Source organism: Ciconia boyciana, chromosome 2 (genome assembly GCF_034638445.1).
Source record: "Ciconia boyciana chromosome 2, ASM3463844v1, whole genome shotgun sequence".
Classification (NCBI taxonomy): domain Eukaryota; kingdom Metazoa; phylum Chordata; class Aves; order Ciconiiformes; family Ciconiidae; genus Ciconia; species Ciconia boyciana.
Window position 1 is genome coordinate 53375133 of NC_132935.1, and position 21590 is coordinate 53396722.

A 21590-nucleotide genomic window follows, 5' to 3' on the forward strand; every position below is an offset into this window, starting at 1 on the left:
CTCTTTTTATTCTCACAAGTGTTATTTCATAGCAAAGAATAATAAAATACTTAAGTAGAACAGCATCACACAGAATGTTTTAAACAAACAGATACCACTCAAATGACTTTTGAAGTCTCTTGCAGCTGTTTTCTTTGTGAATCACTGCAAGGTGATCTAGTTTAGCTGTTCAAGCTATTTGTGGTCATAACATTCCCCTTAAAGGTTATCCTTTCAGTAGGTCAGTATTGCCATCCTGTAATCTAGGACTGGTTTTGGAGAAAAGACTTCACTTTCTTGTTCAGCATGAGGATTACAGAGCACTAGTGCTTACACAGCTTCATGGAAGGCAGGAACAGTGGTCCATTTTTCTGTTTTTATTTTCAGTAATATTCTATAAATTCAGAGCATCTGATGACTGAGAATGTGTAATACAGGAGCAGCGTGACTCAGATTTCTTCTCCTTTTCTGCTCTAGAGGAATAAAAGATGGCTCAACTCTTTTCAGCCTCACTACAGGCCACGATGACAACCATATCATCCTCTTGTCAGACATCACTGGTGGACTGGATAAGTACTACTGACACTTACGTCCTGTTTGACAAGCCCATCTATTCTCCACTCTTGCGAAACAAAGGGCCACAGAATGCGATCCAGTGTTTTATTCGTCACAAACACAAAAAGCTTACAGCCAGATGAAGGTCTTCATCTTATTCATTCACAAAACCACCCAATTTTGATCTGAAAATCGGTCCTGAACGTACCAAACAATTGCTGGTGCAATTTTTTTAATTTATTTTTAAAGCGTGTTTGTTTGTGCATGGGCTGGTTTTACAAAAGAAGGAGGAATAATTACATATGCAGTATCATTTTACCTGATTGCAAAACAATGGGAGCATTCACCCAAATTGGCCTGCCTGCTGATAACTGAATTCACACTGATGAGATATTAGACTGTCTTCTCATGAGAAATCTCTCCTGTTGACTCTGGTCCAAGATATAACATGCTTAACTACCAGCAGGGACAGGCAAGGGAACATTCCTTCTGGTCTCTGCAGCAAAGGATTTGTGGTACCTGGCGGGGGGGCTACATCCCTGATGTCTGGTTAATATCCAGGAGTGCCTGCACGCACTGCTGGAGATTTCCCACGTGAACAAAGAACCAGATCTAGTAGGAAGAAATAGACAGAGGTTCTTGGAGGAGATGAAGCATGATAAATTTTCCTCAGTGAAGCTTATGAATAAAAAGAAATGCTGCCCTTATTTCATTTCTGCATATGTTAATCCAAAATGGGGATTCAGAGCTGACTCAAAAATTCTGAGACAGGAGAGATGCTCATTTTAATTATTTGGTTTTTAATGAATTCCCAAAAAGGGAATATAAGGTGATCATGACCTGACAATTCATATTTGGTTTCCTGAATTCCTTAATGTCAAGGTCACAGTGGGTTTTCAAGAATCCCAAATTTCTTGTGTTTAAAAGATTTTAAATGCCACTGTAACAAAGCAAACATTTAAGCACTGTAATTGTACTAACATTAGAGGTTTGTGGGAAAACTAGAAATAGACTAATAAGGAATTATTTACCATGTCTTGTGAAGCATCTGTGCAAAGCTTGTAGAATAAATTACTCTTCCCCCCCCCCCCCAAAAAGAATAAATTACAGCTTCCTCTCAAAAATATCCAGCAAAACTACTAAAATTAGCCATGTGCAAAAAATCAATATTTTTGTAATGAAGTTTTAAGATTTTTACATAAAGGTGGGTTTATGACATCAAATGTGCATGTTTCTTTAAAATGCTGTATCTTCAGAAACTTTCCGTCTCAGCCAAGAAGGTCTCTGTGCCTTGTACATTCTATTTTTACATTCTCAACTTCGATTTTAATATGACCACCAACAATGAGAATTCTACTCTTTCGTTTCACACATTGTTCATATAGTAAAGTGCACAGAATATACTGCATATCCTGTTTAGCTTTATAAAGGAACAGATTCAATGTTGCATTAATATAAGTAACTTACAGCTAATCAAATAAGTCTGACAATCAGTTTAAAATACCAATTTCCTGAATTTGAAGTCTTTTTCATTTTGCAACTCTCTCCAAAAGTTTAAAGCCATTATCCCACGTGCATCCCTTCAACAGCTTAGAACTTCTAACACAATTTTATCAACTATTCCCATTACCACCTTTAATAAGTCTTAAATTTCTCTGTGCTGTGATCCTAACCCCCGTCCCCCAAAACAAAAGCCAAAACACCCAACCTCCAAGCCCCAGTCACTAGTGAATATGGGCTGAATTATCTGAGCAATAAAGATACTGAAAATCAGAAATCCCTAAAAGGCAATTTATTTTAAATTTGCAATTTATTTCTGTGTGGCAAGGGGTCATAGTATTTTTTTAATATGACTATCAAGCTTTAATAATAAGAAGTAATAATAGCAGCATTGTTTTATGTAACACTCACCTGTTAAAGTACTAGGATATGGACTTGGCACAGCTGAAAATGAAGATGATGCTCCTCCAAAGGGTGTCATTCCTGAGGGCCCTCCAAAAGGAGTCATGGAATGACTATTAAAATTAACTGCTGATCCCTTTATTGACGGTGACTGTGTTGCTTGGCTGGAGTCTGATCCGTAATGGCTGACGTGGGAAACAACAGGTTCTGGAGTATTATCAGTTCTGTATTTCATGGCTGGACCTTTATCTTCTTTGCTTTTAATGCACCCCATGGTTGCTTCTGTGAGAATGAGAGTTGAAAAACAGAGTTCATCTCCATGTTGCATCTTTTGATAGTTAACACAGAAGATTCCAAAAAAGTTACCAAAAATGCTGATTTATTACTGTTTTAAAAAAACAAAACAACCCTCCACAATTGCTACCACACACAGACTATAAACTCCAATGAAAAAGTGTTCTGGAAGAAAATCTAAGCCATTCCCAGACTAGAGAAGACCTAATTATTTTCCCTTACATCATCACGTACTAACAGCACTGTTGGTTTATTCTTCACCTTAGCTCCTTGGTGGACTGTAAATGGTAAAAAAAAAAAAAAAAGGCGGAGGGTGGGGGAAGGCAATCAGGCAACAGATGAGGAAAAGACACTGAAGACTTCTATAGCAGGGTGGAAGGGGAAACAGATGTGACAAATCCAGAGTCAATTATACAAAGCAAATCCAAAGCAATTATATGAAGAAAACAAGTGGGGCATTCCTGCTTTCTTTTTTAAGCACCTGTGCAATAAAGTCCTGACCTGCTGGCAGTATTACAACTATTATCTTTAAAGATGTAGAGAAGTTTTCATCCATTGCCAGACCCCCAAATACAACTCACAAACCAACCTGGGATATTCACAGTCACCAGATAAGGTTAAGCTGTAGAGCCTAACTAGAATTAGAAAAAATTTAGAAGAGTAATTACAACATCCACAGTAGTTCAGAAACTGAACTGTGCCTGGACAGGTGACAATTTATAGCCCTGACAGCCCAAGATTGCCACCAACTCCCACTACAGGCAGACTGTGCCAGAGCTGTTTACCACAGGGACACCTATTACCTGCTGATGGAGGTAATCAGAGAGGAGACATGTTGCCAACAATTAAAACGACTGCATCTTAAGATGTCACCACCTGCCATTTATCAGGTGGTGACAACTGATAGCAGGCATTTTCTGGCTTACCCCAGCTGGGAAGCAAATCAGGAAGAAAACAGGAGTCTCTGAGATGCAGCACTAGTCTGGCATGAAAATTCCTGTATTCTTGGGGGGGGGAAATAGTTAAAAATCTACTTTAACTTCAAAAGTAGAACCTCCACAAAAATAGGAAATCAACTGCTCCACATTCTCTAATGAATCAGTTAAAAAAAAATAAACAGCAGCAGTCTGAAAGCATTAAAAATACCTCTTTTGATAACTACAACAACAGTTTCATGGACTAACTAACAATTAGGAAAACACAATGTTTCCCATTGTGTGCCTAACTATTTTTTTCCTTTTCAAGTCTCTCTTACCTTGTTAACTATTAGACACAGAAATATGGAACAAAGTAAATCTTACTAAACAAATACTGCCTTAATATAGTCATGCAGAGAGAAACTAATTCCCTCTGTATAACTAACCATTACAATATTAAAGATACTGTAATTTCCTCAAGAACCGTGAATCAGAGTTCCTGGAAAGAAGAAAGCCCATAGCCAGTGAAATGCCATATGAAATTTACTGCTCATAAAAACTAAGAATATTCACCCTGTCAATTCAGCCCCTAATGCTGTAATGTAATACAATTACTGGTGCAGAAACAAGCAGCAACAAAGCCAAATAACTGCATTTTTACAAATCTCCCCTGACTTTTACACGGAATAATGAATCATCACAAAAGCACACCTTACCCTTTTTTTTTTTTTACTTCTGATACTATTATTGCCAACTTATTAAATGTGCACAAACATTAATAGAGCAAGACTGAAATACACACATGAAGAATGTAATGTGTCTAAATACCTTACAAAAGATCCCTTACAATCTACAGTAGAAAAGCCAGTTATTAATTCACGATACAAATCAATCAAACACCCAATCACATCCTTTTAATTTCTCTACCACTGCAAATAGACACTGTAATTTGAACCACTTTTTTTTTTTGGCCATGTGGCTGCCTACTGTGAATTCTTGCCTTACTCTGAGGCCTATTTCTTTGATTCTCTTTAAAAAACTGCAAGCAAAGTTTTCTGCTAGCACTGAATAAAAGTCCAGTCACCTTTGCAAAAATGTCTTTGCTAATAGCACCGATTCCCTGCCTTTGGTTGAAAGTTAAGCATCATACACAATTCAAAAGTCCAGCACACTACTTATGTTAATAGATTAAAAGGGAAAGCTATGAATAGTTTAAGATGAAGTGTAAATATTTTTCCTCTGTTACTTCTGGCATTTGGTTAACTTGTAACAGGCTGATAAGACTTCAAGATTAAAAAAAAAAAAAAGACAGAAGCCAATTTACCAATTCTGGTAAAACTGCTGGATTCTGCCCATGGTATTGCTGATTGACCAAATGGCTGGTGACAAGGCTACCCTGCACTGCAATTATAACTAGTATCACCCATACACGCTCATGCACTTAAGCTGTGGTTAGCAGCAAGAAGTTACCATTGGTGTACTTGAGTCCCACAAAGAAAAGCCCTTACTGAAGACTTGCATTCATTCTAGAGAAATATATTCAGCCTCTCCCTTGCTTCTCCCCTCCCCACCCACTTCACTGTTAAGGTAATCTTCTTTCAGGGGTTAAAGAGATTAACAACAGAGATTCAATCAGCACTTCAAAGAAAAAGACATTCAGAAATAAGCAGACAAAAATTTAAAATCTCTACTTTTATAACTGCATACCCACAAAACAAAACTAAGGAAACAAACTCCTTAGCTTTTAAAAGTCAAAAATATAGGTGAAACTTACTATAAAATGCTGTGTATGCATTTATGAGAAGGAATTACAGGCATGAGGGGAGGGAAGATGACATAAACCAAGAGTGAGTAGTAGGGAAGAGAAAAATGATTGCCCACACTATGGGGGAAAAAAAACCCCAATGACTTATTACTCTTTAGTCTTGTAATAAATTACTGGATAAAGAAAAAAAATCCCTAAGCAGCTGGTATGCAATGTTGGATTTGATTATTCTGGTACTGTATTTGTTATTAAAAATTTATATGACTGAAATAACTTACAACTATTTTCATCACCCTTTGTCTGACCAGCAACAAAATATTAAGGAATACATTTCTGTCATAAAATTCATGGTTCTCTTTCTGAAGCACTGAACTCTTTTTAGAAACAGATATAGAAGACAAGAAGAATGAGAAGTTCCTGTTTGCTCTGTAGAAGTCCATCTATTCAAAGAAATGCTGGCCCAAGGTATGTTATTCACAAACCACTAATCCATTCCTATTAGTTAAATCATTATTTTAGATCAGACTGGTGTCTGATGCAAACTACTCGAGTATCTTCAGCAGCTTGTTCTTTCTTTGAAAGAAATACTCTCCTGTTGGTTCTCATCAGCGTGCCCACGTGTTTGGTGGGTGGGTTAGGAGTCAGGTCTATCAGGAAACCATGTTTGGAAAGGTATGGCCTAAAAGCACAGATGACTTGTTCTGCTTTCTAGATGAAAACAATCCTATGTTAGAATGTTTTCAAGAAGAAACAGAAGCTAAAATGATTACGGGAAGGACAGCTGAAGGACATTGTGGTTTAATAGTCTATAAACACCTCAGACAATGACAGAGGACCCTTAATAACCCCTCTGCCAAACAAGAGATCTCCAAGAAAGTCAATGCTGCCCTCTTATCTTCCCAACTCCATTTTATAGCAGAGTGCCGGATCACGAGGAAAGCTTTGTTCAACAAGAATTGAAAAGTGTGGCCAGTAAAGTCTTCATGGGTTTTTTTCTGCTTTTCTTTCAGAAGGATGACCTACCATCCCAAGAAAAACAGGTTTTTCCTCAAGAGCCATCTTATCCTAGGATACTGACAAACAATTCCCTCAGGGTGTCTGCAGCCTTGTCCGTCCACCCCAGAGATGTGGGTGTCACAAGGGAACTACTTGTTCGTCCAATGCATCCTTGCTCTTTCCAGTTGATAGTTACAGACATTATCTACTCATTGATTCCTTGGGACTCAAGGTTCTCGGGAATGCTTCAAGAAAGGTCTCCTACTGGCATGAAGGAAGATGCGAGAGCTTTCTTTGAAAGAGGTGATTTTAACTCAGGGGGATAAACTGACAATCTGTTACAGCTAGCTGCCTCAGAGCAAAGCAGTCTGCAGATGCCTCTCAACTCTGTATTCATTCCCCCGCCCCGTACTCTACCCATTGGCATCAAGATTTGGAGGGACAGAGATTAGCCTCTGAAACCCCAAAGACCAAAAGCTGGGAGAGCCTCATGTTTGTTTCACTTGCTGTCACTGATTTGGTAACAAAAACCAAGAAAAAAGGAGGAGTTTCCTCTTGGGGCCAACTAGAGGTATTTTGATCTCTCGCTTCTGTTACGATTCAGCACTTCCCCAGATGCCTTCTGGAGACTTCATCATGACGTAAGGCTGTGAACGACAGCCGCATGGAGCCATTCTGACATGCCACAAAGGGAAAGACACTCTAGGGAGTTGTTCTTTTTTCAACCTCTATGCTAAACTGTGTACTAAAACCGTACAAGAACTAAATGCAAGAAGTAGGGCAAAAGAAAAAAAATCACTAAGGGGAAGGGTGGGTTGCAACACTTCTTTTTACCATTTCTTTTGATTACTGAAATTGTACATACAGCCAAAAAGAGCACAAGTCATTTTTTCACTATGAAGAAAGAGTCAAGTTAGAAGAACAAGCAAGTCAAATCTCCTTCCAGAAGGATAAAGCAAGACTGCAAATATAAATATAAATCCTGCCTTAAAAAAACACCAAACAAAAAACCACCCCAAAACCAAAACCAACCACCCCATGTTACATAACATAAAAAAGAACTGAGGTTCACAAATTGCTAATAAAAAGACAAAAAAAATTTGAACATTTCCACTCCTACTCTATCTTCACTTCTGTGTTAGAAAAAAAATATTTGTTTCTGTCAAGAAAAGAAGCACCTTCACTTCTCAAAAGTGAAACAACTATGTTTTACAAGATCCTCTTAACTTTCAACTGAAGTCATGATTTAAAGTCATTAAAATTTCATGCAATGATGAAGACAGGATATTCTGCGGAAAGTTCGCCAATGGATCCATTAGCCGAGAGCTGACTATTTGCTCAAACAAGTGTAGAGCTGCCTCCCTATGTCACCGGAGACACACAACCTATACTGGCTTTTCATGCACTAGGGCAAACAACGCCAAGCATCTGCCAAACAGGTGGTTTCAGCTGGTGGTATTGAAAACTCATTTATTAGAAGTGACACAGACTGAAAGAAACAAAGACAACCATAAAAGAGGCTAACAACCCCTTTGGCCAATTCAGTTCATCTTTAAGACGTCACTGCTTTGGTATGAAAATATGGGTGGGCTTTTTTTTTTTGTCTACAAAGCAATCCACCATGTTTGTAAAGGAAAATACACTGAAGAACGACTGTGTATTCTTTGCAGAGCATAAGCGATTTTTTAAAATTATGCTGTTTTTATCATGTGATATAATTTATATTTTATGAGCTGTCATAAACTGCAAAGTTTGCTTGTTTTACTATGAACAACCCATGGCATTTCGAAGAATGATTTTCTACTGGATTCAGTTTTATAATTAGCAATAACATTAGCATAACGAGACCTTAAATAGTCTGTATCATTATGCATTTAAAGTGCAACTGACATGGACTTGTAATTAATGATCTAATAAGGAGCAAAAAGTGAAGATAAAGGAAGAAGCATAAAAAAACCAGAGACACTGAAGCAAGGATTTAGGTTACTAGAATTTCAATGTTTACCACATATCTATGTGCAGTTCTATCCAGAAAAATAACTACAAAACAGCACTACTAGACCTTAGGTTGCCCATACACTACAAATATATTTACAAGAAACAGCCTCTTCATTACGACTAATGCAATCTGAAATTTTTGACCCTAATGATTCTACAGGCCAAATCCTGCTTTCAACATGACCATACAAGCATATTCCAAGGAAAAATTCTGGGGCTGCTGTGGTAATGCTTTTGGTTTCACAGAAGCAGAACAAACCCCAGCTTGTTTACTAATAAAGCTACAGCTAGGAAAAAACAGTGTAGCAAACAGAGGATGCTGCACAAAGAGAGAAAAAACAATAGGTATAAAATTGCTTATCTAGTTGGACATTTTGTATTTCAGAGTTAAAAGCTGTTGCAAATATTGCGTATTTCTGTTCTAGCTCATGCCTTTTAAAGAAATCAGATTTTAAATTTGCATTAAATTAATGATTGAGACTGATCCTTCTACTGGAGGAGCTAGTTACCTGGCTGACAAGATCACAACAACAACTGTGCTCTGAGGGAATGCCAGATCTCAAAACACTACCTGGAAAATTAGGATAAGCAGGAATCATGTAAAAAAGAATAAAGTCCTTCAATCCTTCATGTCATTCCATGATTTCTTGACTTTTTTTTTGAATGGAAGACAAGAAGTTTGATGGAAGCATGCTTCCCCTGAGGTTTGAACAGCTTAGACATGGGAGACTTGCTCAGATGTATCAGCCTTTGGACACAGTATGTGCGAAGGATTTCCAGTCCTCCCATTTGAATGGTCTCAGACAAAGGCTTCTCTCCTGAAGAAACACCTACTGTCTTTGTTGGAACTAACAGGTAGGAGATGGAGCTGCCCCAGCAGGCAGTACAACCCTCATCCCAGTCCACCATCCCTCCACCAGGCCCCACCATGCGACTGCAAGGTCCCATTGGACGTCAGGTTACAAAGTCGAAGGAAAAATTAACTACTGCAACAACAAGTTCTAATAAATAAAGTGGAATTAAGGCTTATCAGTGAGGCAAAGTCCAGAGAGATGCGAGCACTCTTCAGTTTTCCCTCTCAGTCACATCCTCCTTTTATCGGGACCAAACATGTAGGATCTCCTCCCACTCACAGTGTATTGGGACAGTTGAATCTGCAGAGGCCGTCTTTCATTTTAAAGACAGGCAAAGGCTGCAGGAGCATATTGGAGAAAATGATCACGTCAGGGATGACACGTGGCTGGCTCTGCAAAATACATACTCATAAAATTTATTTATTTATAATTAGTTTTGCCTACACTACCTGACATACTGTAGGCTTCCTTTGACCAGATGTTGTATGCAAGCATAGCAAGAAAAGGTGGCTTTTCCAATCAAACTAGTAAGCATTCAGGAAAGACAGACTAGAAGTGGAAGAAAGCAAGTCTACTGTAATTTTAAAGACAATTCTAACCAAAGATGATCTGGTTCAGCACACTGTCTTCAATAGCGGCCTTTGTCTCTAACCAGGAGCTCCTCCTTCACCATGCGCCTGGGCACGGACTCCAACAACAAATAATGTTTTCTCTTTGTAGGAAGAAGGACCAGCAGCAGATGCCTTGAGGATGAGAGGAGCAGGATGAGCACGGACTGAGACTTCCTCAACCTCCACCAATCTGTAGCTCAGAAAGTCCACAGTCAGACAGAGATTAAGGACTCAGCTACACGAGAAAATTCCTACAGGTGTGACTTAGCTTATTAATTTAAACTAATGTAGTTATGTTGATGCAACATCTGCATAGGATTTGCATTCCAGTATAAGTATGTCTTTACTTGAATTCTTTTATGCTGCCTGGTTTAAGTCAGAATAATCATATCCAAGAAAATAAAAATAGTTATTACTATAATGATACAGATTTACACATCGTTACTTCCTGTTCTAGACAAGGCTTCTGGAAACCCGCAGGAGGTCACAGCCAAGACCTGGACTGAGATCTTCCAAGTGCAACTGTAGTGCCTGACTTTTAGTCTGATACACCTGAGCAAGGCTTCCTCATCAAAGCTGTTCAGGCATCTGAAGCAGCACACTTCCATCATCAACCTCCTTGTCTTCCAGTTGCTCACATGAGCAATCTCCGTTCATCTGGAAGCTGCCTACCTTGTGCACAAGGCAACAGAAAGCATGAAAAAGATGACGCTGGGTAGAAAAAACAAACAAGAAAATACCCAACACCCCAAGCCCACCTGCAGTAGGCACAGAGGCTAGCTGGGGGTATTCTAGCTGGGGGTACCAGCCAGAGGGAGATGCTTCTAACTTCCACAGCACAGCAGAGAAAATATTTGTCAATTTAAATGGTTACAGTTCGTTTTGAAAACGTACCAATTGCTAAAGAGAACTTTTATTTTAAGAAAGTTTGTTTTCAGGATCTATTCTGAATTTTCAGTGAGTTTTCGAGCATATTGTTCATATCCAGAAAGAGCAAAAAATAAATTTGTGCTTTTTTGTACATCCAACAAAAAACCTGCCAACAAACCTAAGACAGATGATGCAAAATGGGTACACAACACCAATGGATTAATTTTCTTTACTCCAGCAGTTAAGAGCACAAGGGAGAGGTTAACTAAAATATCAGAATTGCAAAAGCAATTTTATGTGCTGAAATATATAATACATATACATGAGACCATTTTAAAAATTGAGTTACAATGTCTAGCCATACCATTTCAAGCCTTTACCACACAAAGACATTTTCTCTGACAACAGATGATACCACAGACAAAACAACCAATATATTGTCTAGACAGCATTATTGCTGCTCCATTGTATTGAACTTTAAAGTACATAGTCAATAAATAAATGCAAGCAGAAAAGGACAATTCAGTTTTTTTCAGTGTAATAGCTATTTTTATTAATTTGTAAATAATTACAATTATCTTAAAAATTAAAAGCCTGATATATTCAAGAAGTCAAAAGATTGTTTCTTTTGGCTCAAGAAAGCCAAAAGATTGGATCTTTTGGCTCAAGAAGCCAAAAGATTGTTTCAGATTACAATAAAATGCATGTCATACCTTGTCAAAGCTATCCAGCCCATTTCAGACAGGATTTAGGAACTGATTTATACATAGAAAGATTTTGTTTTCATTGAATCCTATCTGGAAGACAAGAAAAAGTATGCCTGGTATCATAGAACCTTTTTATACCTTCCATTTTCTATTTTGGTATATTATTTTTGAAAAAGGTGTCTCCAAGAGTTTTTTAAAAAGCAACTCTTAAATATTGTTTACTGAAGTAAACTAAAGTAAACCACTGTTCTGTTTTCTGGATCTCACAGCAGGAAGCACGCAAACTGCTTTCCCAAGGGACGTCTGCATTACCGAAAAAGTGAAGTAAAACTTACATGGTAGAAGAACGATTTGCAGGACTTTTGTTCTGAAAAATTCTATGAAAATTTAAGAAGTAATTTCTTCCAAAGTTCAACTACAAACTACATTTGAAAAAAAATGGACTACAAAATTTGCAAGCTCTCAGAAATCCAGAGATACTGAAATTCATATGAATCTATAGTATTTTTCATCATCTCAACTGAGCATATGGCTGAAGTAGCAATTACATTTTAACATGGAGTTTTAGAGGAATTGAATATCAGCAAGAATCCAGTTACAACTTCATTTGGTCTCTGTTAGTCAACTTAGAAATATAAAGAAAGGAACAGTCACAGCAACTTAAAAGATGAATAAATAAAAAAAGACTCTATAATAAATGACTGTTATACCCACCCAAATTATAGCACAGGCACACTGTTAGGTAATCTCATGGAACTTAGGCTTAATTAATTTGGTGTGTGTTTGACGAACTGTTAGTTTACATTCGCACATACCTGCTTTGTAGAGATGAATTTTCCCAGCTACTGTTTGCCAAATGTCACCATAAGTTGAAAGCAATTCCCCTTTATTCTCAAGCTATTTTATCCAAATATAATTGACATGATGAGCGTGTTAAGAAAAATCAGTAATTAAAGTATTTAAATCCAATTACTGACAAAATATTGCCGCTCATTTATTCAAGGGCCATATACCCAGATCTCCTTCAGCAATTAGTTCTTTGCTGAACAACAGGAATTTCAAGAAGCCAGCTGGAAAATATCAACCTTTTGACTAAAACAAAAAGTAAAAGTATGTATAAACAATTACAACCCCACATGTACACTGTTCTTCATGATTCAATAGCTTGTGTTTTCCTTTGTGTTTTCACATAAAAAACAAGTGAAAAGTACAATTAAATTGCAAAGAAATTCAAAATTAAACAAAAAAAAATTACACCTGCTAAATAATACCCTTATTAAAAGGGAAGAGCTGGATGACGTTTTAACTAAACAAGAATTGTTACCCTAATAGCTATCATTACTGCCGTTATATTGCTTTCTATACTGACAGATATAATAGTGTTCATAGGCAAGAAGACCAGGAGAAATTACCTTAATTAGCTTGTCAGGCATCCTGCACAATAGAGGCCATGGAGCTGCCCTAAATTAATTTCTCTTTTTTTATCGTTTCGAATGTACACACATGCTCAAATTCATTCAAAGTGACCTGTTATGGAAAGTCCACCCACACTGGACAAGTCCTAAATTTTAAACACAGTAACCACTAAAAGTATATGCCTCATGTCCCATCTGAATTTAATGCCAACATCTAGCCGGCAATCTTGTTAAACCTTTGCCTTGGAGCCCTACCACCACCCCATTTCTGTTCCCTGTGTAAGTAAGTAGATCACATCAAAGACCATCTAGTTCCAACCCCACTGCCATAGGCAGGAACATCTTCCACTAGATCAGGTTGCTCAAAGCCCCATCCAAACTGACCTTGAACATTTCCAGGGATGGGGCATCCACAACTTCTCTGGGCAACCTGTTCCAGGGTCTCACCACCCTCACTGTAAAAAATTTCTTCCTTATATCTAATGTAAATCTACACTCTTTTGGTTTAAAACTGTTACTTCTTGTCCTGTCACTACAGGCCCTGGTAAAAAGTCTCTCTCCATCTTTCTGATAAGCTCCCTTTATATACTGAAAGGCCACAGTAAGTCTCCCCAGAGCCTTCCCTTATCTTCTCTGGGCTGAACAACCCCAACTCTCTCAGTGTTTCTTCACAGGAGACGTGTTCCATCCCTAACATCTCTAACAGGTCCATGTCTGTCTTGTACTGGGGACCCCAGGGCTTGATGCAGTACTCCAGGTGGGGTCTCTCGAGAGCAGAGCAGAGGGAGAGAATCACCTCCCTCAACCTGCTGGCCACACTTCTTTTGATGCAGCCCATGATACGGTTGGCCTTCTGGGCTGCGAGCGCACATTGCCAGCTCATGTCCCATTTTTCATGCACCAGTACCCCCAAGTCCTTCTCTGCAGGGCTGCTCTCAATCCATTCATTCCCAAGTCTGTATTGATACTGGGGATTGTCCTGAACCAGGTGCAGGACCTTGCACTTGGCCTTGTGGAACTTCATGATGTTCACATGGGCCCATTTGAGACTCTAGTATTTATTTTGGCAGCAGCCACTGTCCCTTATGATTCTCAGGTCTTTTTCAGTACTGCTTTAGAACAGAAATTTCCATGTCATGAAAGCATAGCCCACATCCTTCTTGCTAGAAGTATGACAGTGTATGTTGCTGTATTAAACAGGCATGACTCTCAACTAAGCCAGATTACTCCAACTGTGGAGCTGTGAGACAAATTTGGAAAAAAAAAAAAAATTAAAATTCTACCACTCATCTGAAAATGGAGACAACAGGACACAGTATAAGTCTCACCATTACCCTCCCCAGGGCTTCTTACACTTATCTCCAATACTCCATTGCCCTGTTCATCATCTACCCTATGAGCACCTGGCACTATCCTTTGCAACGTGCATGGAGCTCAGCCATACAGCAACTCTACCTTCCAAGCTCACCTGCTTCTGCAGCAGAAAGCCATTTCTGCTGCACCTCAGCAAGCACACCGCAGAAGGAAAGCACCCACTTGCCTCTTGCCTGGGAGGCAGAACTGGCTTATTTGTAGGTGATAGTCACTTGTCCTAGGCCAGGGCTGGCTCCTGCAAAGTAGGTGTATCCTCTGTCTTCAGCAGAAAAGTTTTGTTCCAAATGCAGGCATTTTGCTAGCAATTTTGTGAGCCCACTACCAAAAAAAAAAAAAAAAAAGTCTTACTTCTTTGCTTTCAAAAACGAGGTGCTACTTTCCCTCACGTTCACGTTGTTTCATTTGCCTAAGGAAGCAAAACACTCAACTCTTTCCAGCTCCAGATTAGCAATTAGAGTGACATGTACGGGGTGTACCAAGCCTGCAATGATGGCATGTAATGGAAAACCACATAGCGTTCGCTTCCCATTCCTTGTTGGTTTTCCTCTAGATTCATCTTCCGCTGATTTTTCCTCTACCACTTAAAACTGTTGAAAGGGCTTTAGGCACAGTTCAAAAGCATTTCTGAAAAAGATGTCAAAGAAAAGACAAACTTTTCCTGAGGGTGTTCTTATTTGATGGAGTGAAACAAAGGGGAACCATCTCAACATTTCCTGTAATGGGGAGGTTTATCAAAATACAGCTCAAAAAAATGGTGAAGTCTTCAGACATCTTCTAAGGATACATTAAAGATTACATCAGTTTTCTGTTCATCTTTTTAAAAGGTTTTCCATATTAGGCAATGGGCCTTCCCTCTAATTTAGCATTTTCCAGCTTGGGCTACTCCCTACCATGCAGGCAACACAACCCAAGCGTGAACTAGCCAGCAGCATGTAGAACACATTATCAGTCACTACTCTCCGAAGATGTGCGAAGTGAACACAACTGATAACTTTGATAAGTTAGCCACCGTACTGAATAGAAAATAAAACAGGCATAGATGAGAGAAGGGTGTGAAGCGGAGAGTGAAGAGATGCTAGAGCAACAACTAGAGTGCTACGAGTTCTCTTTAAAAAAGAAACAGAATATTAGTAACCAAAAAACAAAGAAAAGAGCAATAGAAAATAGTTTTGACATATTTCATGTAGGTAGATACTGTTAACCTACAATAGGGTACACCACAGCACAAAGACATCCTTCAGTTTTTATTGACAGGTTCAGATAACGCTCTTCTAAATAGGTAAGTAAAATGCCTTGGCCATTTTGTGTTCTCAATCATTCTGGTACCTTGTTTTCAGGAGTACACAACATATATTTAAAAATTCTCTTCAGGCTAAATAACTACTGTTTAGTAGCAAATTTTCTTGTTCCTAACCAGTAAGCAGAGATTTTAGCTCTTTTGACTCCAGAAGTCTTGCCAGAAGGAAGGACAATTTCAATTTTAATTAAATGTTAAAGGTAGAAACACTGAAGGGTGGGGGGAAGTTATTAGGGATTCAGCAGAAGCGTGCATATTAAACAACTTACTCCTCAGTAACTTCCATGAGTTATTTAAATTTTGGTCACAGGTCAGAAGGTTTTAAGTTAGGAGTACTAATGAAGGAAACAACAAACCAACAATATTTTAAAAGAATTAATGCTGCCTAAGAGAGAAACATTGCAATGCAGAACTTCTCATCTTCAAAAATTAGCATCATGCTTAAAAGAGCTGAAATATGTACCTCGCTGCAGAGCTGACAAGCTCCAACTGGAAATTTCAATAAAACCAAGTATTTATTGAAAACTTGGTTTATTTGAATAAACTTTATTTATTGAAAAGTATTTATTGAAAAATTTCAATAAAACCAAGTATTTATTGAAAACAAATTTTAAAAATACAAACATTTTAAATAATTCTACTTTATCATGTTCCCATAAAACAAGAGAAAAGGAAGAAAGCCTTGTTCCATGTCTCTCCTGGAGGGTGGGGGAGAGGTATTTTGAGACCTTTTCTGTGGTTTTCTTATTCATTTCAGTGTTCTGGTTCTTCTTATACTGATCTAAACTGATGGTTTACAAATATGTAAAAACTTGTATTTCTCACTTCTCATAAGCTTAAATAGGAAGCTGTATCTGACAAAGTTAGAGGTGTTCTCTATCCAGCAGAAATCGGATTTTTTGCTAAGCCTCAAATCTTCTAAACTTCAAAAATTCCCTAAGTCCTCACCAGTTTTATAAACTTAATGCTTCTAAATGTCATCTTTCAAGCAGGAAGTAATGTAATACTATCATTCCACAGGTTAGCTCTAAGAATCAATTTTACATATTTTTTAAACACTGTTTTCTAGACTAAACATGAAATGAATCTGCTGAAAAACAGGTTCTGCTGTTTGGAGCAATTTGTGGACTGCTCGCTGCCAGAATCCACTGCTATTCACAAAGAATAATACTAAGAGTGATAACCCTGAGGCTGAGCAGTATTAGTAGAAGCAAATACCTGTACCTTCAGCCACCAGAGGAGCAGCATAGTTCACTGGTGACTGGTCTCAAGACGGGCAAGATCTTCACAATGCAGCACTAAACCCCAAACACACAGTAAGAAGAAAGGAAAAACCAGAAGGGAGTAACTTCCTTGGAACAGTCCATAGGGAAGGAGTAGGTAGCACTTCATATTCTTCTACCAAATACTGGTTGTAACGCAACACAAAGAAGGGATATTGTCCCCAAGCAAAGTCCTACTCAATATCAAGTGGAGATCTCAGCAATTGCTCCCTATCACACAAACTGACAGGTTTGCATTTCCTGCTCATACAACACCTAGCATTAAATTGCCAGACTAAGGATGAGGAGAATTATCCAGCCATTCCCAACTGGTAGAGACTACTGGGTTTTTTATGTCCCCTCTTGCAGGGAAGACATTTTTTTCTAGGAGTGTCTGGCAATTTCTATTTTACAAATGCTCTGCTAGTGTTAAGGAAGGGCTGGCGATGTGCTTTATCTGTCCTCCTATCTTCCTGTAGCATGCCATAGCTTTGACTTCTGACTTTTGCTATTTTTGTTAGAGAGACGAGAACTGTTTTACATCCTTGTCGGTACAAGTAAGGAGTCCACGCAATATCTATACAGCATCCAGTTCTCCCAGTTAGGAATCCCAATAACTCTTCAGTTCCAAGTTTCCAAACAGTGATTCCCCCTAAGCTCCTAGTGAGGAACTCCTCTTCCCCCCATTTTTGTATCTGGTGGAAGAAAATGTTTGAAGAATACAGGTTTCTATGATACACATAACCTGAAACATTGTTGTGAGTTATTTTCTAATCCCAAATTACTTTTCTAGAATGTTCAGGCTGATGCAGGACATAAAAAAATACTCACTTTAATGTAAAAAAAAAAAAACAAACAACAAAAAACCAACAAACTTGACAGAGCTCCAGCAGCATTTGATATATAACTGAACATAAGTATAATTAATAAGATAGAAAAATAGAAGTGGTACAATAGCAATGGGATTGTAGTAATTTCTTGGTTTTGATTCAGGTATAAGGATAGAGTCTGATGACAGGATGTGATCCGTGTGATCAAGAGGATAAAGTTGCCACAAATTATGACATAAAAAGCAGAGTTCCCAAAATGAAAGAAAGGGAAAAGAACAGGAGATTGCCACTGACAGGAATCAAGACCTATAAACAGGAAAAAAGAAGGAGGGGGCAGCAATGAAGAGTTTTCAAGCATGGCAGAGTGAGCAAGCATGGCACAGCATGAAAAGTACTTTAAAATGATACCAGCCATTCCAAGTGTCTGCTCCAGACAAACAGAAACAAAAATTAAGGAAGGTATCTGCACTGCCCACCTTTTGGTTCTGAAAATTTGAAGGCTGGATCACCTTACACAGGCTTCCTGTACAACCAGTGGAGAGACACAGGCTCCTCTAGAGGTGCAATGATTTTAAGGACACCTAAATATTTTTATTTTTTTTCCATCCCTAACATTTAACAGAAAGTTTAGAGCAGAAAGAAAATTGTGTATATGCCCTGCTCTTCCCATTATGCTAGCCCCTGTCATCATCCCCCAACCCCAAAAATCAAACCATTTGGCAACAAGACTAGTCAGAGAGCCTCACAGAGCTAGATGCTTAGAAATTAGGCAACGTGAATATACCCTATTTGTTAAGCTTCAAATCTCCCATAAAAGCAGAGCAGCTTCAAACACAAAATACGAAACAGGCTATAGAGTGCTGATTTTGAATCTCTGAAACCTAATTCATGGAAGAAAACAAAAGACTTCTACTCAATTGCCGTGCCAGTCAAGCTAGTGCCCTTTTAAATAATTCCCTAGTTTAAACTAATGACATTTATATTCAGTAATGGACTTCAGGTGGAATTCATCTTCCCAATTTAGACATCCATCTGGGGGTGAGATGAATCATGCAGTGAAAGTGCTTATTTCTCTCCACTGACTATAAAGGGAGCCTACAGAACTAGCTCACGTATAGGCAGCCAAAGCTGGCGTTCCTGATAGCAACCTGTTTCCCGATAGCTAATACTCAAGTTTATGTTGCATAGCATGCCTAATGGTCATATTCTATCACTGAATCAAAAAATTAGGCTAGAAAAGTTTTCTTTCAACAAGGTGAGAAGCAACACTGCCCTAGATTAGCATCTGGAATTAGCTTAAATTGTATGTAAACATTAGCAGTCACTATTTCCCCCTTGCACAACAGTTAGAGGTCTGTTCGTGGAAAAATAAGCACACCTTTCAAATACCCGCCCCGCCCCACATCTGACATCTTTGTACAAATTTTAACACCTGTTGAATATGAAAGAACTATTTTAAAATAATGCAACCACATATAGAAAGCTATCCAGAAGCCCATATCTTCATCAAATGATGCATAACTGGATGAAAATATATTACTAAGTCCACTAATTGCCTCAACTCAGCCTAAACTTTAAGAATGTTTCTACAGAAAGCAGGGACTTTGGATTCAAAAACCAGTGACACAGTAATGTATACTACTAAATCAAAACAATCCATTAAGATTGAACCAAACAGTAAAAATCATCTGTGATTTGCGCAGCTACCACCTTAACAAAAGGAACAGGGCAGCTATATTAAATAGAAGCCTCTTCTTTCAAATAGTGTGAATCTTCTCAAATGCAGTATTTCTGTCCAGCACAATGTCCTCTTAATATTACTTCTCCGTTTACAAGTAGAGAGGTCCCTTGATTATTTCAATAGTCACTACAGACACAAAGAAGTTTATTTTTATCAATAAGCTAGTCACATACAACAGAGAGATACGGGGGCTTAGCATGTCTGGGGGTGGGAAGGGCAATACAAAAATCACTGCAAAGGAGTCTGAAGGGAGAGCAGAAATAACCAGCCTACAGACAGCCCAGACCATGCATTTGTTCGATCAATACCCACTCAAAAACGCCTCTTCCTTAAAACACCTCTTTCCCTAAAGGATCTCTATTGTGTGAGGAGTGCATGAGAGAAATGTGATTGGAAGTGCATCCGTTACATGACCAAAAAAGTACTATGCAGCAGTAAGAGGACAAAATCATAGGAAATTAAGCCACCAACTGACATGTACCTGCAGTCCTAACCCCGCCCTGAACATGATGCTTGCTTCATGGAGATTTGATATTTTGGAGGCACATACAAGGTCACACAAAGAGAAGAATATTTAACCAATGGCCCTAAAACACCCACTAAATAGGTTAGTGCCCCATTCTGGGGCCAAGTTTGAGTGCTACTGGTAGAAGGAATTCTGGAAAACAAGTAAGAGAAATTAAAGAGAAAAAAAAAAGGGGGGGGGGGCACACAGGCTTTACAACAAAGGAATAGCTGTACTGAGCAAGACCCAAAGGTCCATGCCCATTCAAATGCCCTCTCACTAACAGCAGCCAATAATAGATACTGAGTGAAGCGTGTAAGAACACAATAAATATATAGTAATACTTCCCCAGAATACTCCCTGAGCCCCCAACAGTTTGCAGAAGCAGGATTTCCTGAACAAGAATAGGTATTTGCATTTGATGATTCTTCTTCCATGAAACAGCAGTTTCCCTCTGCACTGATGTAATGTTTAGCCTCCTTAAATTCCTGAGGCAAGAAATTCTATAGCTTAATTACACATTCTGTCGAGAACCACCTCCTTTTGTCTGTTTTCAATTCCTCAGCTGCTAGTTTCATTAGATACCTCTTAGTGTGTGCACACTAAAAAAAGATAGCGAAAAAACACTCCCTATTTATGTCCTGTTGGCTACTGAACACTAAACACTTTACATGATTCTGTCACACCACTTTTTGGTTGCCATTTCTACCCTAACGAATTCATGCTGCTCCTCTTACAGAAATTGTTTCATATTTGCTCTTCCTTAAAACTTCAACCATGTTCTTTCTGAGAAAATGACAGGGTTAGGGGTGAGTGGGGCAGAACTATATAAAACAATTCAATTTAAAAAAATTTTTTTTGAACAGTATGATCATTATTCTCCCTTTCTTTCCCAACCATTTTTAGTGGCAATAGTCAGCTTTGAGCTCATCTTTTGAGATGCGAAGGTACGCTTGCTCTTCCCCACCTTCAAATACACCACATGAAGCTATTTATGGGAAACTTCATCTGCCATTTTAACTTCTGGTTGCTGAGCACTGTCAAGTCCTTGTGCAATGCTAGGGTCTGCCTTTGCATCTACTACCTGTAAAGTCTGTAAGCTCACTTTTCTTCTATAACCTTTATGAACTTGAACATTCTCCATTAACATAACCCTGGAGAACTGTTACTCAGGACCCCTCTCTACCCTATTTACTCCAATTCTCCATTTCTTATATTTTAGTCATTAATTTAAATATAAAGTCCTTTTTCCCTATCCTACGGCTGCTTAGTTTCTTCAAAATTCTTTGGTGAGGGCCCTTGTCAAATGCCCTTTGGAAATCCAAGTAAACTATTTCTGTGAGATCTTACTTATTCATGTGCTTGCCTTCAAAAAACCTCCAGCGAGTTTGCAAAACATGACATCCTTTCATAGCAGGCTCTTAACTCTTCCTCAATATAACATGTTTATCCATGTTGTCTTAATTATTATTGACTGATTTACTTAGTACAGTTGTCAGGCTTACTGATCTGTACTTCCCCAGATCTCTCCTGAAGCCTTTTTTTTTAAAAAAACCAAACAACCAGTGTCACATGCAGATTAAGACATTACAGATCACACAAATATATTTATAACTTAACTAGATGTTGTATTTGTTGCTTACTGTCTACAGTACAATGATCCTTGCTTGCTTGCCATTTGGAAATCTGTACTTCCAAGTACACAAGCAAGCCTCTCT

At 38.4% G+C, this 21590-nt stretch overlaps 1 protein-coding gene across 3 annotated transcripts in view; it reads right to left on the reverse strand.

Annotated features, from left to right (window-relative positions):
* The window catches only part of YES1 (YES proto-oncogene 1, Src family tyrosine kinase), a 50727-nt gene that overhangs the window by 14021 nt on the left and 15116 nt on the right, over nt 1–21590 (reverse strand). For all 3 annotated transcript variants that reach the window (XM_072852669.1, XM_072852670.1, XM_072852671.1), the window contains one exon: nt 2446–2718. In XM_072852669.1, coding sequence (XP_072708770.1) covers nt 2446–2710 — 265 coding nt within the window. In that variant the 5' untranslated portion in view covers nt 2711–2718. The remainder of the gene's footprint in view (nt 1–2445; nt 2719–21590) is intronic.